Source organism: Drosophila navojoa, chromosome 4, assembly GCF_054131105.1.
Source record: "Drosophila navojoa isolate 15081-1374.11 chromosome 4, UAZ_NAV_1.0, whole genome shotgun sequence".
Classification (NCBI taxonomy): domain Eukaryota; kingdom Metazoa; phylum Arthropoda; class Insecta; order Diptera; family Drosophilidae; genus Drosophila; species Drosophila navojoa.
In genome coordinates, this window is record NC_142892.1 from 4,099,441 (window position 1) to 4,115,465 (window position 16,025).

Here is a 16,025-nt window from a genome sequence, read left to right on the forward strand (position 1 = left end):
CTCTCTCTCTGGCGCTGCCTAAATTGGCATAAAATTTGCTGCTGCAGCTGCTTTTAATGTATCTGTCAGATACTTTGGCACACATTTTGCATTTTATTTGTAATTGCTCGCAATTCACCGCAACGCAGGAGGCGGACGTTGGGGCGTAGGAAATGTGGCGCTCTGGGGCTGAGCTGAAGCGATGGAGTCTCATTCAGCAAAGCAAATACGCAAAAACAACAGGCAGAGCGGAATGCCGGGTAAGGGCGAGGGCGGGGGAGAAGGCGGGCCTGACAAGAGGGCATGCTTCTTAGTGAAGCACACTAAAAGCAGCTGCCAAGAATTGTCGCGACTTTTCATTATGGAGGGCGTGGTGGGCGTGCCCATTTGCCCAGCAAATAGACGTTGCGGCTGCATTTGCATTTCCAATTGGAGCTGCAATTGAAGATCTAGTTGGAATAAATGTTGATACATATATATATGTATATATGTATATTCCAGCTGTACGCTTTCGCTTTCATCTCAATTGTAATATAGTACTAAAGTAATTTAGTTAGTGTGCGTGTGAGTACAGTGAATGCGCGCTAAAGTGAACAGCTGTGCAAGTAATATAAGTAAAAAAGAAATAAAATTAAGGAAATCGAGTAAAATTAAATTCTTTTATTTTTTTTTTAATAATAAAGCAAAAGAATATACATACATATATAAAAATATAAAATTAAAAAAAAATATATAAATAAAAAGGAAATAAAAATTAAGGAAATTGAGTAAAATTAAATTTAAAAAAATTAAAATTAAAATTAAATTAAATTAAAAAATTAAATTAAAAAAAGGCAGGCCTGACAAGAGGGCATGCTTGTTAGTGAAGCACACTAAAAGGGAAATAAAAATTAAAGAAATTGAGTAAAATTAAATTCTTTTTTTTTAGTAATGAAGTAAAAGAATATATATAAAAGTTAACATAAAACTAAATGAATTTTTTCAAATAAATAATGCCTTTAAATGTTAATATTTCCTTAGAAACTTTACGCTTCAAATACTTCATAAAAAAGTAAATACTTGAATATAAAAACAATTAAAAATAATGGCATAAATAAATATAAAATTTTATATTTTTTATTTATTTCTATTTTATTGTTATTATTTTTATTATTTATTTATTTATTATATTTTTTTCTTTGTGCACATAAATAAAATTCTCAGTTATTTTTGCACTGCATACAAAAATACACAGTGCAAAAATTCAGAAAATTTAAGCAAGCTTAGCATTTTTGATGTAGCTACAATCACATCTATTTGTTATTGCTTTGTTTATATAATTTAGAGCACAATAAATATATCACAGCACTCTCCAAAAACAAAGCTAAGCTACATCTGACAATTTGACATTAAGCTGTTCCTTAATAAAGTTGCCACTGTATTTCTGCCGCTGCCGCTGCCGCTGCCGCTGCCTCTGCCGCTGCTGCTGCTGCGGCTGTTGTAGCTGCTGCTTATGCTTTTTATTTGCAAACGGCTAAGCACTGAATTTGTCCCTCCACCCCTCCCTCCCCCTATGTGTGTGCTGAGTTGTTGCGAGGCAAACAGTTTGGTCTGGTCTGCTCTGCTGTTTGTCTTTGCGGTTGTAAATGCATTTTTCAAACAAATTGCAAATCATTGCCTAACAATAGTTCCAGCTCTGGCGAGAAGAAGCAGAGCGAGAGTTACGAGTCCACCAATGCGAACGCAGTGATTCGAAAGCCACGCTCTCTGGCCACGTCTGTGTGTGGCTTTTGAATCTGGAACCGCATTGACAGTGATTTAGTTTTTGGCTTGCAGCACACATTTCGCACACGCAGTCTATTAGAAGCGAAAGCTTAATGCGGAATTTAAGTGTAATTTGTCAGTGGCAGAGGCAGAGGCAGGGGCAGAGACTGTAGAAACATTCACATTAAATTACATTTAGGTTCTATTTCCGTTTTTATTAGGATTTCTATTTCATGAATTGTCAAATTAAATTGAGTCAAAGTTAATTTGCAAAGAACTTTGACAAACACAATGAGCGCGCGCATAGCCGACAGCCATTTAGCAAGAATTTCGACTTGTTTACTTTGATGTAGCTGAGAGACTAGCGCGTTCCATAGAGAGCTATATAAAGTTCGTCTTTTTCATATTATTTGCTCATCCATTGACCCATAAAATGCGTCAGAAAGTAGGCTGCAGCAAAATTATATTTAACTTGCACTTACTTGCCGTTATTCTCTTTGTAGGCGAGTGTATATGAGTGTAAATATATAGTATATATATTATTTTATATTTAATATATAAAGTATTGTGTTTATTTGCACTTGCACTTGTATTTGGCACAAACACTTTAAAGTTGAACAAACTTGTTGCACAGTGTGGCACAAACGACTTAAGTCGCAAGCTCTTTAGAGTATGCAACACTTTGTTTCTGGTTTTCGCCGTGATAAATGAGCAGAGTACCGTTATTTTGTAAACGCGCACGCACGGCCACAACACTAACGCACACTGGGTGGGCTACAAAATGTGGAGCAACACGTTGTTGACACAAAGACCGCCTAACGAAGACTAATGATAGCGCTTCTCATTCGCGTCTCATTCGTTTCGCCAAGGCTCCAAAATTGGAAATAACGCAACTGCTATTGCTGCTGCCGCTGCTGCTGCTGCTGCTGTTCGCCCACGTTGCGTGCACGACGAGGGTTAAATACGAACTGATTGTCAGCCAGTGTCCAAGTATTTGCCTGCCGTTCGTGGCGTACGAGCCGAGCGGCACACGAACGCACGAAGATGCAGCAGGCAGCAACAGTGAAATTAAGAGTACGACTGCGACGGGCAGCGGGCATAGAGAGCGCCTTAGCGCTGCCCACCCACCCCCGCTGCACAATTGAGCTAGAAAGATACGTTTCAATTCACACTGTCGCCTGCTCTTACATTTCGGTTTCGGTTTCGGTTGCCTTATTCCACTTTCCACATTCCCGCTGTGCAGTGTTTCGTTTTCCTGTTGGTCCGTGCGCCTGCGCCAGCCGCGTTCATTTGCTCTTCGGCGCTGCGCTCTTTCATTCAATTGTTGAACGTTGCTTTCAATCAAATCATCTGCAACTGCTGCACCGGCTTGCATTGAATGTGTCAAGTTGTGAGAGAACTTTTTCGTTTCGTTTCATTCCGTTGCCATTCTGGGTCCGTCTGATGCTTTAAAGCAGTTGCTGAAACTTTGTATGTCTGCCGCATTGTTGTTGTGTGTTCGCATTGTTGTTGTTTGTTTCGCGCGCAACAGGTTCAGTTCCATTGTTTCCCCCCCGCCGCTCAACAGCACCGTTCCGTTGCCTTTGACGCACATTCGTCGTCTATGGCTTTTCATTGGCCTTTCTGGCAGGACTTTGGGTGGCTTCTTTTGGGTCACCCCTCACGCCTCACCCACACAACCGCCGCTCGCCCACTTCTTGTGTATTTATATATTTATTTGCAGTTTTTGCTTGTTTATTTTTGTTGATTTTTTTTCTTTCTTGTATTCCTTTTATGCAAATAACAGCACAAAATCGTTTTCTGCACGCTTTGACTTTGACTTGAGCGCATGTGTATGTGTGTGAGTGTGTGTGTGTGTCTGACTGTCTGTGTGTCTGTGTGTGTGTGTGAATTTGCATATAATTGTTTGCATGTTGAGTGCCTTTTAATTGATTTTATTGGCTTGCTACAATAACAACAACAACAGCAGCAATGGCAACAAATTTCACCACAATTTCTCATTTTATCGCGTGAGCTATCTCTGTTGGCCAAGCTTATTTTATTTACTTGCCAGCAACCCAAATTTGATATAAATGTACAATTTATACGCCTCCTTATATATGCACATACATACATACGTAAGTACATATCGAGTATGAATAAGTATGTATAAATTATGCAGCCTATGAGCTGCATGTTTAATGTAGGTCGTAAATTGTTCGCAGCTCACAAAATATACATACATATATAATGCATAAGTGAAAATCGATATTGTGGCTTAATGTGCTAAAAATCTGGCATTCGAATTTTGAGCAGAGTATTAAGGGATTATGGGCAAGTGCATCGAGCGTGACTGAAGGCAAATTTCAAGACTAATTGCGGGATTATAATGTGTTGGGGCCATCGCACCTAGAGTTTATTGGAGAGAGTGGACACTGCACTTGACCATAAGCAACTATAGATGAGCTCCAAGTTATGCGCAATTTCAAATTAATTTATCGCTAGAGTGCCACTAATGCTGGACTGAGAAGTGCGGAAGTTGAAGAGATTTCGAATGCTTACATATTTTAATTTAATAATATTATTGAAGAGGAAAGTGGTATATAATTTTTAGTGAATGCAAATAGCTAAAAATATATTGTTATTTTAAATTTTTATACTATATAATATACTAAATATTCAACATTTATCAACTGATGCGCCTCAATAGTTATATTATTCAATGCATCAATAAGTTTACTTATATATCAAAATATATGTAAGGAACAGTTATCCTTTTGTCAGGGAACTTAACTTTCATTCAAGCAGCATTCAACCAGCTTACTAGTATAAATATTATTATTGAATTGCCGATTCAAAATGTAATATAATATTAAATATTTATATATAAAAAATACTATTTAAGATTTTGGGAAAATGTACTTTAAATCGGGCTTGCAAAACGTGAGTCTGGCAAAATCTAATCAGTGAAAATGCGAAAAGATTTTTCGACGAACTGCGTGAAACTAATTTAAAACAGCCGCCAACTGTAATTAGGCGCTAATGAGTTATGCCCCAAAAACAGGCCACAGCGAGAGTAGCCAAGGCAACGACCACAGGACAACAGCACCGCAGCATCCACAGAATTCTCGCTCGCCCTCTCGCTTGCTCTCCCTCTCCCTCTCTCGCTCTCTATTCAGGCAGTCGAAACTAGTTGAAATAAAAAAAAAAAAACTCCAACTTCTACTCGTAGCTGTAGTTGCTGCTAATCAAAAACTGCGATTCATTTGAATGGAAGCAGTTTGTCGCCCTCCCTGCCTCTCTCTCTCCCTCTCTCTCTGAATGCCTGTCTGCCTGTTAGCGACAGCCTCTTCTGATGGGCGTGGCTCTCGGTGTCAATGTCCGGCTGCAAACGCATCTACTCTTGTTGCCAAAAGGTGATAATAATCAGACAGGCCGTTTTAACAAGAGAAACGCCCCAACCAAAGCTTTATACGCTTGCTGGGTGGTCAGCATAGTAATCCATCTTTTGCCTTGACAATGGTTGCTCAGTGCCCACAGCCGGTTGGGGTGAGGGCGTGGCAGCTAAGCACTAAAGCCCCCCACCCGCCACAAACAAAAAATGAAACTAGATACAAATATCTTTGGCACTGAATGTGAAATGTATGCATGTGTGTGTGTGTGTGTGTGTGAGTATATGTATGTATGTGTGTGTGTGTGGCCTTTAGTGTAATTATGGTGGCATCCACAGGACATGTCGTTGACAAGCTCAAGTTGGGCCAGTGTCTCACTCATCTCTCGCTTACAGACAACACAACTTGCCTCACACACACACACGCAGACACATATTAGTAAACCACCATAAAACGCACGCAGTGCCACAACAGAGATTCGACCAGTGGGTGGGCCATAAAAGCGGATCCGCATGTGTCCAAGTTCGTAAAGTTGATTCATTCATGGCAGAGAAATTTATATGGTCATGACGCGTGCATCTACTGCCAGCCAGGGCAGGCCAGGACGAGCTAGGCCAGCAACGCCATGCCGGCTAGCCCTGCTAAGGCGCCATCTAAGCGCAAAACTATAAAACAAAGTTACAAAGCAGCTGAATGAACGAATGCGGCTACCCTGTAGATAAAGTGAGCAATTGTGAGGAAAAAATGTGGGAAATTTGTTTAGAGCTTTCTCTATGCTTTAAAGAACTAAGCTCAGTTTCCGATAGTAAAAGTACCTCAGGTACTACAAGCCGCCTCTGTGGGGTCTAAACGACCCTTCTTGAAACCTTTTCAATGTCTTTAGGGTATCAAAACAACTAAAACTAACTACAGCGGCCTTCTGCTGCCGCCGAGGCGAAAGCTGCTGCGATTGCTGCTACTCCTGCTCCTGCTGCTGCTGCTCCCGCTCCTGCTGCTGCTGATGATGACAATGACAATGACGATGGAGCTAATCCATCCGCATGCTGAGCACGGCAGGACGCCAGCGAAAACGTTTTTCCAAGTCGAATGATTTATCTTACAGAGGAAGCAGAGGGACTGGGACTCGGTTCATTCGCTTATTTTGGTGCGCGCCAATTAGCCAGAAGTGAAATGCCAATTGGTATGCTGATACACTGAGCGAAATGTGCAAAAATTTATTGAGCTTACTTTCATTTATTCATGAGTGCCTTCTTGCGACGCTTTGCAATCTTGGCCAGCTCCGCATCCGTTGGCCGATATTCGCTGTAGCGCGTCACCCACGCATCGGCCATTCTATAGAACTTCTTGGGATCGTTAACAAACTGATTACTGATCTCAATGATATACGGATTCTCTGGCTGTGGATCATTAATTGTCGCAATGAGCACCTGCAGCACCGTATCGATGCGCGATGTGGGCTTCCAGTGCTCCGCCTCGAGTATGGGCAAACAAATTTGTCCCCGTTCATTGATATTCGGATGATAGATCTTCGTATTGATGTGCAGGGTTGGTGGCCGAAAGGGATATTCTTTGGGAAAATCGATTTCCAGATTAAAGGCGCCCTTGTTATAGGGCGGACTGCTGGGCAACAGCAGCGCATTCCACTTGTATATATTATCTTTCTCAGGCTCTAGCAGTTTTAGCTGCTCGAGATTCTTATAGCTCATCATCATCATCAGCTCGTTCTGCATGCGCTTCGGCCCATCCATGATGGGCTCGTCCTTCTTCATGGCTGCAGCTTGGTGTTCGCCTCGTTTTGCCCGATTTCAATAAGCGATTATATAATTTTGCCTTTCGTATTTCTCTCAGTGTACTGAGAGTGTGGGAAATTGTGTATTAATGAATGGATAATGTTTAAATTGACTTGACTCACGCAGAGTTAGTTATATATGCCTACTACTACTTATTGTCCTCTAGTATAGGCTGTTAGCTTTAAAGAGTCGGTTAAAGCAAACGGAGTGCACTCATCTCTTGGTAATTGAACCCAATGGAATCTTTGTCTGCCTCTTCTGCCTCTTCTGCCGCTTCATTCGCATTCATTTGGCCAACTGCAATATACCCTTTGGCTAACCATTTGCAAAAGAGAGGAGAATGGGAAAAAGCATAGAGTGTGTGAGAGAGAGAGAGAAAAAAAATTGAATACAGAAATCCTTTCACATTGACATTAATCCCCGAAATAGCCGCTTAAAAAGACCGCCTGACGTCGACAGGCTCTGACAGCAGCACATTAGGATCAACTGGGAAAAAGCAATGGCACATTGAAAAGGATGAAAGGTTCTCTAACGGCTCATATATGCCGCGACTCCAGCTACAGCTGCTACAGCCTTTCACTTGCTCCTCCTTTGCTTGCTTGCCTGTGTTACCAAAGCAATTTTTATGTAAGGCGCCAATGTTGCTGCTCTGTCCGAATTACTCTCCCTCTCCCTCCCTCCCTCTCTCTCTCATTCTCTCTGTCTCCTTTGGTATTTTCAATCTGTGCATTGAATTATGCACATAGTAGGGTCCAGTGGCACATTCGAGATTTCTGGCTGTGATTCCATGAACAAGCTATTGGCATGCCTGTGACTGGCCATGTGATGTGATTACCATTGACATTATAGTTTTCAATTAGGTGAACATCCGAAAATGGACAGAGGATACTTTCTCTGTGCTCTCCCTCTCCCTCTCCCTCACTCTCTCTCTCTCTCTGTCACTGGGACTACCGCAATTTCTAGCGTATTCCGCATTCATAAATATGTTAAGATTCCCGAAAAAGCATAATAAAACCCACTCAAAAGGAAAGCAAAGCTTTCACACAGAATCTCAGCCTCATCCTCTCCTCGCTACGTCTCTGTCACTTCCTTGCGACATCGTCGACTTAGAGGTTGCTCTGCTTCGCTCCGATGGGAAGCTTGATAACAAAAACATGAAAATTAAATATCAAAAATATGCGACGCAAACGAAACAGCAACAACAACAACAAGCTGCTGCTGCTTCTTTGTGCGTGTGTGTAATTATTTATGTTATATGTCATCATCATGTAAATGAAACCCAGGCGAAGAGTGCAAAGACAGACAGAGAGAGAGTGAGAGAGGGAATGAGCGAGGGGGTGTGCGAGGTGAGTTAAGATGAAGGCCATGGAAAGTTGGCCGGGAACGCAGCATGACGTGCGTAACGGGGCGTCTCTGGTATAATTAGGATATGTATGCATGTGGGTGTGTGTGTGTGTGAGAGAGAGAGTTGGTTCTGTGATGAAAATAAGTAAAAGCTGCTGTTGTTGGGTAGTCGAAACTTAAATACTCTTATGGGAGATGTGAAAAATGTTGCTATATGTAGATTTTATATTCAAGTTCAAGATTGGTTAAGAAAGTATAAAATGATCAATATATAGTAGATGTCGTATATGTCTAGTTTATTTATTTATTTTTTTTGTAGGTAATTTCTGCATAGAAACAGAAGAGAAGTGTTGTATATACTCCCTTCTTAGTACTTATCAAACATTATACAATGGTTAATAGACTAAGCTAAAGCAGTTTGAGAGATATATAGAAGCTTAAAGAACCTGTTCATAGCTTAAACAAAATAATTTACCAAAAGTTTCGGTTATCCTCACTTAGTTAACTATTTAGTCCTTGGTAAAAATATCTATTTCTCTCTTTAAGTCCTCCGCCACCTCTGCTTCAGAAAACCATCTACATTTCGCAACACTGAAAAACTGCGATTAATCAGTGTTATCGATAACATGTCAGTGCCCAAATGCCTAACCTCAAAAGCAGCGCCAAGATAAATGCGCGTCACGCAAAAAAAAAGTAAGAAAATAGAAATGAGAGTGGGGAGAATATGTCTGCCAAGGCGTCTGACAGCGCTGCGGGATGCAAAGGCGTTTGCTGGCCAATCACTGTGACTGCGACTGTGACGATGACGGTGACTGTGACTGTGACTGCGTGTGTAGCTGCGAGGGGTTGGCCGCTGGCAGCTGCTGCTGTTGTTGTTGTTGTCAGTTAATGCCTTTGCTATGGCTGGCATCAACGTATCCGCCATACTTTTAGCATAAATAGCCGGAAGCGGAAATGTAGATGACGCTGAGCTCCCACTCATAGATACATGCGTGTGTACACTGAGAGAAAAAGTGCGAGAAGCTGAAAGAACAGTTTTTTTTTGACTGTGGGGAAGTAATAAAAATAAAATCAGAATAGAAATAATTTAAATATTATAAAAGTTCAATAATTAGCCATTTCGTTCCCTCTTTTTCAGCTTCTGTTTTATAATATCTTCTACCCCTCTTTTTCTTTCAGTGTAGTTGTTAGCATATGTATGTGCCTTTGGAGCGCCTGCAGCTTCAGCTGCGCCTGCTGTCAGTGCCATTCCCAATCTCAATTCGCAGCCCAATTCCTTTTTGGCCACCCGGCTCTACCTTACTCTCCCACCTCCCTTCCTCCTCCCGGCACTACGCCGCTTCCGTTGGCATTTCTGTCATTTGTTTAGCTGTCATTGCGGGCGTATTGCCGCTGACAGCTCGTTGGGAGCTGGAAGGCTGATGCTGACGCTGACAGTGGCGATTGGGATGGCGATTGTGATGACGATTCCGATACCAATCCCGGCATTGGCACCAAGGCGGGCCCCCCCCTACCCGAAACGAAACCAAATGAAAAATCAGGCAAAAATTAGCAGTCGCCGCATTAAATCTAATCTGATCCGATTTTCTATTACCAATTGGCAGCTGAAGTGGGATGTCTGTGTGTGTCTTGTCTTGTCTGGCTGTGTGTGTGTGTGAGTTATCGCTGCTTTGCTGCGGCTCCAAACAACTCCAACTCCTCCCTTGTCACGTCTGCATGTGTGCACTTTAATCTTTTTATCGCACTCCAACACTTCAGCAGCTCAGTTTTTGGGCTGGCTTTAGCGCCGCTTGCTCCACTGTGGCGCCCTTTATTAGCGCGAAAATCGTCGCGTGCGACTTTTCCTTTCCTTTGCCTTTTATTTGTTTGTTGGTTGTTGGTTTTTTTCTGTTTTGGTTGCTGTGCCCTTCCGTATTTCCATTGCCATTTCCATTTGCGGGCTGTCAACGACCCTTTGTCGGCCTGTTGCTTTCTGGGCTGTTGAAGTCGTGATATATGAAGCGATTAACATTAAAGGTGCCTAATTGATTCGACCAAAGACCAGCTGGAGCTGGGGGCGGAGTGGACTGGAGAGCTTAAGCCGAGCCGAAGGGGCAGTCAAAATAAATTTTCATTAAGAAATTATCGCTCGTGTGTTGCTTAAATTTAAATTAATTATATATGGTTTATCATCAAGTAAATGGCGGCATACAAGGACACATAGCCAACGCCCACACACACACACACACACACACACACACCAACACACGCATGCAGCTGCAACAGCAACAGATTATTTATGCCTTCAGTGAACGCATATACCACACCGACGAGGACGACAACGATAAAGGGAGCTGTACGCGACGCTGCTTGCCACAGAGCTCGTACAATATTAAATTGCATGAAGTAAATAAGAGTAAAGTACACACACACACACACACTCAGTCGGGGAGAGTGTGTCTTGTGCCTATACCGACGGCAGGCAGCTTAAAATTTGGTTCAGGGCTACAAAAGCAGCTGTTAATGGAATCACTTTGAAAGCAGAATGAGCTATAAGCTGCGAGCTGCAGGAATATGAGCTGCTCTTATATACTCTATCATAGGAATATGAAACGTTGTTACATACTCTATGAACCAGTGTAACGAGTATTACGGCTACGTTTAGAGAATGAAAATGTGGAATTTATTGTCTAGTTGAAGAGGGTGTGTTGCTGAACTACTAATAATATGATATGTTAAAGATGAGTTGGTAATGTGGCCAGAGAGCTTTAGCTTTTTAGATTTTCCTTCTTTTCTTTCTGCTCCAACATTTTAGGGAATATTAGTTTTGGTAAAGTTGATATAAAAGCATATTCATCTACTCATAAGAAATACGTAACACTCTTCTAGAGCAGCACAAGGTCATCATTTTTATCGATAATTCATTCCTTGCTTAGACTACTCTATCAGCCAGTCTACTCTACACTGGCTCTGCCTTTAAGAGCATATACATCGTAGTGTGCTTTGCGGAACTAGTTCGCATTGAGCGAACCGAGCCTCGCTTTGGTGTGCCTTGTGTCTTGCTATTGAGTGCGGATTAATCGGGCTCACTTTGTCATAAATAATGCAAACCAAACGCTGCGACGGCATTCAGAGTTGCCGTAGAGGGGGGAGTTTGGCTGGCGCTGCTGCTCGGTGGCTCAATATGCAGTTAGCTGCGCTCAAACGTGGTGCAATTACTGCAAAACTACGTCAGGTACTGACAGCTCCTGCCAGCTAGTGCCAGCTCGAGCCAGCTCGTGTCGGCCATGCCTGGCGTGTTCGTACTTAATGACTTTTTCACGTTATGTGCGTGCGCTGACATTTTCTTGAGGCTTTTTTGGTTGTTGGCTCTGCCACCTGTTTTTACCTGTTGCCGGTTGGCTGCTGACTGCTGCCTGCTGCATTTAATTGCAAAACAAGTTTGCATGAACTTGCGGCTGCTGGTGATGACAATTTGAGTGCTTGAATAGAAACAGGGGCGAGGCCTTCGTTCGCAGAGAAAAAAGTCATGTGGGCCGCAAGCCAACATTATGGTCCACTTTGGCTTCTGGGCTGCGGCTTAGCCGCTTCATAAGTAAGTGCTCTTAAGTAAAGCTCATATTTCTCTGGAGCAAAAAGGAGAATAAAACGAAATAACTTCAAAGCTATCTTCAAAGAAAGAAAGAGCATAAAATAAATCGCTGGCAGCCAAATCGAAGGGCAGCTACAAAGCCCAAACACACACACACATACACTTGTTTATCTATATATACAAACATATATATTTATATAAAAGTTTGTGCGCTTATCATAAAATGTTTAATAAAACACATCTGCCTGCCGCCCTTACAGGAATATTATTATATATGAGCCACAGCGGGATTTGGCCATTTGAAATGGGCAAGCAGTGGAAATGATTTAAAATATATTTTTCCTTTTGACAGCCACATGCCAAAATCTTGCTTTAAATGCGGCTATTAATAATAAGAAGAAGAAACGAAAAAAACACAAGTCTAAAACGAAATTCAATAAGCGTGATTTGAACAGCCAACGGTCAACACTGTCTATCGCCCTACCATTTCTCCCTCTCTCTCTCTCTCTCTCCTCTATCTCTACACCTCTTCTCTTCTGCTTGCTGCGCCTTAAAACTGGGCAAAATATTTAAGGCGGTTGGCCTAAGGATGCCAATAAATCAAAGCGGAAAAAAGGTTGCCGAACAATGTGCGGCATGTGTAGAATTTGCTTTTGGACCACACACACACACATATACACAGAGAATTACAGACCCACTCACACCTACACACATGCACACGTTCAAAGAGTTATGCGCTCCTGGGGCACATTTAGCGAGTGTGAAAAATATTGAGTTTGGGTTTCAGCTTCAATTTGTCTTTAAGTGTCATCTGGCATGAAAACAATTAAACAAATTGATTGAAGCGCTTAAAAATCGAAACGAGGAGCCGAGAACGTATTAAAGAAAATTCTCTTTTCGTATTTCATTTTCCATTTTATAACAATTTAGGCTTTGCCTCAATTGTAGATTTTTTGTTTCAGCCTCATTTTTAGTCAAGTTTAGCGAAAGTTTTGCATAGATTGTTCTCTCGTATGTTATATATATTTGCTACTTAGACATGATGTCAAACCAGAAATCTTTTCTGCATAAAATTACGTAAAACCAGGAAAATTAGTCGTTGTGACACACTTTTCCTTGAATAAAACTTGATTGAAATGGAAACTTTATAAACATATTTAGTTTCCACAAATTCAGAAGCATTCCATCAAAGAATTTCTGCTGAAATATTTTTTCATAATTTTTAAAACACACCAAAGCTTGTCTCAACACACATACATACATGTACATCTCCTAACAACATTTTACAGTTTCTAAAAATTTGACATATACTGCAATCAAATGCATTTCTTATAGCTTCAGTCCAACAACAAAAAATCACAACCTTCTCTCTATAATATAGTTACTCCTATGTGCATTTCACTTGAGAGCCCCTTCAATTTTCTAATTGTTTACAAATATTTCAATTAAAGCCAAAAATAACTAAAACTCAGACCGAATGAATTTTTGTCGTTTTTGCGGTTTCGTCGTTCGAGTTGGTTAATTGCATTTTTTGCACATTTCTTTGCGTCGCGGCCATGGTCACGTGCATAAACCAAGCGAACGCAAAGCGAAGGCAAAAACTCACAATTCAATAAAATTAATGGAAAAACACATACACGCATACACGCACACACTCACACACACACTCTCGCACATGCACGGCTTGGGGCAAAGGAAGTGTCAGAAATCTATGAGTAAGAATTCGACCAATGCAATCGTGAGGCGAGCCGTGGCAGTCGTCGTCCGTCTGCCCAAGATGCAGACCAGTTGGGGTAGGGGGGGGGGCCGTCAAAGCAAAGCCAGGGTGCGAGCGGTTTGGTGGGCGTGGCGCGTGCTAAGAGCGCAAAGCTTGTAAGCGGCTTAAAGTTGTACAAAGTTTTTCAAGCGCATTCGCCAGTCACCAAAGGCGACGCAGGAAAAAGTTATGAGTGGCTGTGGATCACACACACGCACACACACACACACATGCGCACATGCACATTTACACTCTCGTACAAAGAAATATGTAAGCTTGTCGCGGCTCCATTGCAAAGCCCAGGGAAAATAAAGTAAGGAGCAACACTTGAAGAAAATGTGGAAAGTGCAGTTAATAGACTGAGAAATACTTTTGAATAACTGTATCAAATACCGTAATTTGAACAATAATTGATTGCTTGAGTACTCTATATAGGTCTTTTGCTGCATAATTATCTCATATAAGCTGGAGTATATACAAGAGTATTCACATAGTTTCTCGCAGTGTAACCGCTGCTAACGGCAACTGGCTTTGATGGCGGCCGCCTCGCCTACATCGTCGTCGTCGCTGTCGAGTGCAGAAAAAAGCGCCCAGCTGGAGCATGTAAAAGGATTAAGTTCGCTTAATATCATTGATGAGCGTGCCAAAGACCATAGCCAAGCACAGCCGAAGGAGCAGCAGCAGCAGCAGCAGCAGCAGCAGCTTCTTCCATTTCAGCTCTTGCTACACTCAGGGCGAGTGTCCGTAATGCTTGCTTTCTATGGGACTTTGTTGCAGAGAGCACAGATTTGAGCTAAGCGGCTGAGTCAATAGTTGAGGCGCTAAAGCAGCTGCTGCATTCCCAGCTGCGCGCTGCAGCAGCGGGCAAATAATTTTCATGAAACTTACACTGAAGCCACACACCCACCCACTCAGCTGTGTGGCCCGAAGGTCAATCGTGGCCTAATTAAAAATGCAATAGCCGCCGTTTAAAAAGTAAACAAATGCCAGCGAAAAAAAAAATGAACGATAAAAAAAAAAAAACAAGTTATTGCACGAGTTGCTCTCGCAGCCAACCTTATGCAAATATCTTGAAGTGCGTAGCGCGTAACGAAAATTGAAATTAAAGCGAAAAGAAAAATGAAAAGCATGGAACAATACACAAATGTAATGAATATTTACGAATTCGTAAGAACAACGTCAAAGTGCAAAACACGTGCAAAATCTCACAAATATTCCCACACACATTCCCTCAACTGAATGTGAAAAGCAGTAGATAGAGAGACAGAGTGTATGTGTGCTTGTGTGTGTATGTGTGTGTGTGGGGTAGAGTAAAGATTGCCTTTTGTATTTACGCTCGAAAAATTACAGAAAATTTTCATTTAATTATGAAAATACGTAGCCAGAGCCGAAACTCGTCCGTGTGCTCAGCTGCCAAAGTTGATTATTTGACAGCCATTCCACGTGCTAATTAAAAGCAAAGGCAAAAGTTGTCAGACTGCTCGGCAAACTGGCCAAAAGTTCGTTTTGCCCAACCCAGCCAATGTTTAACCAATGCCAGCAAACCTTGAGCCATAATCGCAATTGTATCTTTACACTCGGGACTTACCCTTTTTTCTTTTTCTTCACACGCTCACAGAGCGAGGAAGAGTGAGAGGGAGAGTGAGACGCCTGGGTGTCGTTAGAGCTGCAATGAAATAAACATTTGATGTACTTCAATTAGTTTGTTGCAATTGTGTGAGGATGTTAAGGCTAGACGGATGCTCTATGGCATATAGATATAAGGGGAAATGCAATATATATAGAATGCAGTATAGACCTAGAGAGTTGTAAGAATCATGAGTATGGTAAAAAATGATAGACCGACTAACTAATTAAATGAATATTGAATTGCATCCGAAATAAAAACAAATATAGGCTATAAATATTTATTAAGCTTTTGCTTTGATAAAGAAATTTAAATAAATGAAATAAAAAAAATAAATATTATTGAGGATTGATTGATTGACTGATTCAATTTGAAATATTTCCCCTACTCAAGTTGATCTCAAGTAACCATTAATTGATTAATTGATCGACTGATTGATGATAAAGGTAAAACCTAAAAAGCAAGAGCCAGAAAGTTGATTTTTGGTTTCAGGAAAATTGCGTTTTCTAATCAAAATGAATGAAAAGCTAGATAGATATATACATATGTACTCTCAGACATTTATTATTTAAAGTGAGAGTATTCATGCTTCAATATATTCACTTCCCGTGTCATTTAAACTGCACTCAAACTGAAACTCGTACTCATTCAATACTCATTTCGGAATCAAGTCTAGTCAGAGTCTTGTCATCGTCAAGTCAAAATGGGTGTGGCAACTCCTTGGCTTGATTTCTCATTGACAGAGCTGGCGAACTGAGAGCACAGCATAAGCTGCTCATATTTACAAAATGTCTAATGAAAATATTTCCTACGAAGCGGATATACAGCGCCCGACTACGTCTGA

General features: G+C 41.4%; 2 protein-coding genes across 2 annotated transcripts in view; both read right to left on the bottom strand.

Annotated features, from left to right (window-relative positions):
* Positions 1-2,660, bottom strand: part of Con (leucine rich repeat protein connectin) — a 54,310-nt gene extending 51,650 nt beyond the window's left edge. Inside the window, exon 1 of the mRNA XM_018102427.3 lies at positions 2,205-2,660. The gene's annotated coding sequence lies outside the window, so the exon portion shown is untranslated. The remainder of the gene's footprint in view (positions 1-2,204) is intronic.
* Positions 2,661-6,274: 3,614 nt separating this feature from the next.
* On the bottom strand, positions 6,275-7,021 carry LOC108652284 (ubiquitin-conjugating enzyme E2-18 kDa). The gene has a single exon (XM_018102428.3). The coding sequence runs from the start codon at positions 6,860-6,862 to the stop codon at positions 6,323-6,325; it is 540 nt and encodes a 179-aa protein (XP_017957917.1). The 5' UTR covers positions 6,863-7,021; the 3' UTR covers positions 6,275-6,322.
* Between the last annotated feature and the right edge of the window lie 9,004 nt (positions 7,022-16,025).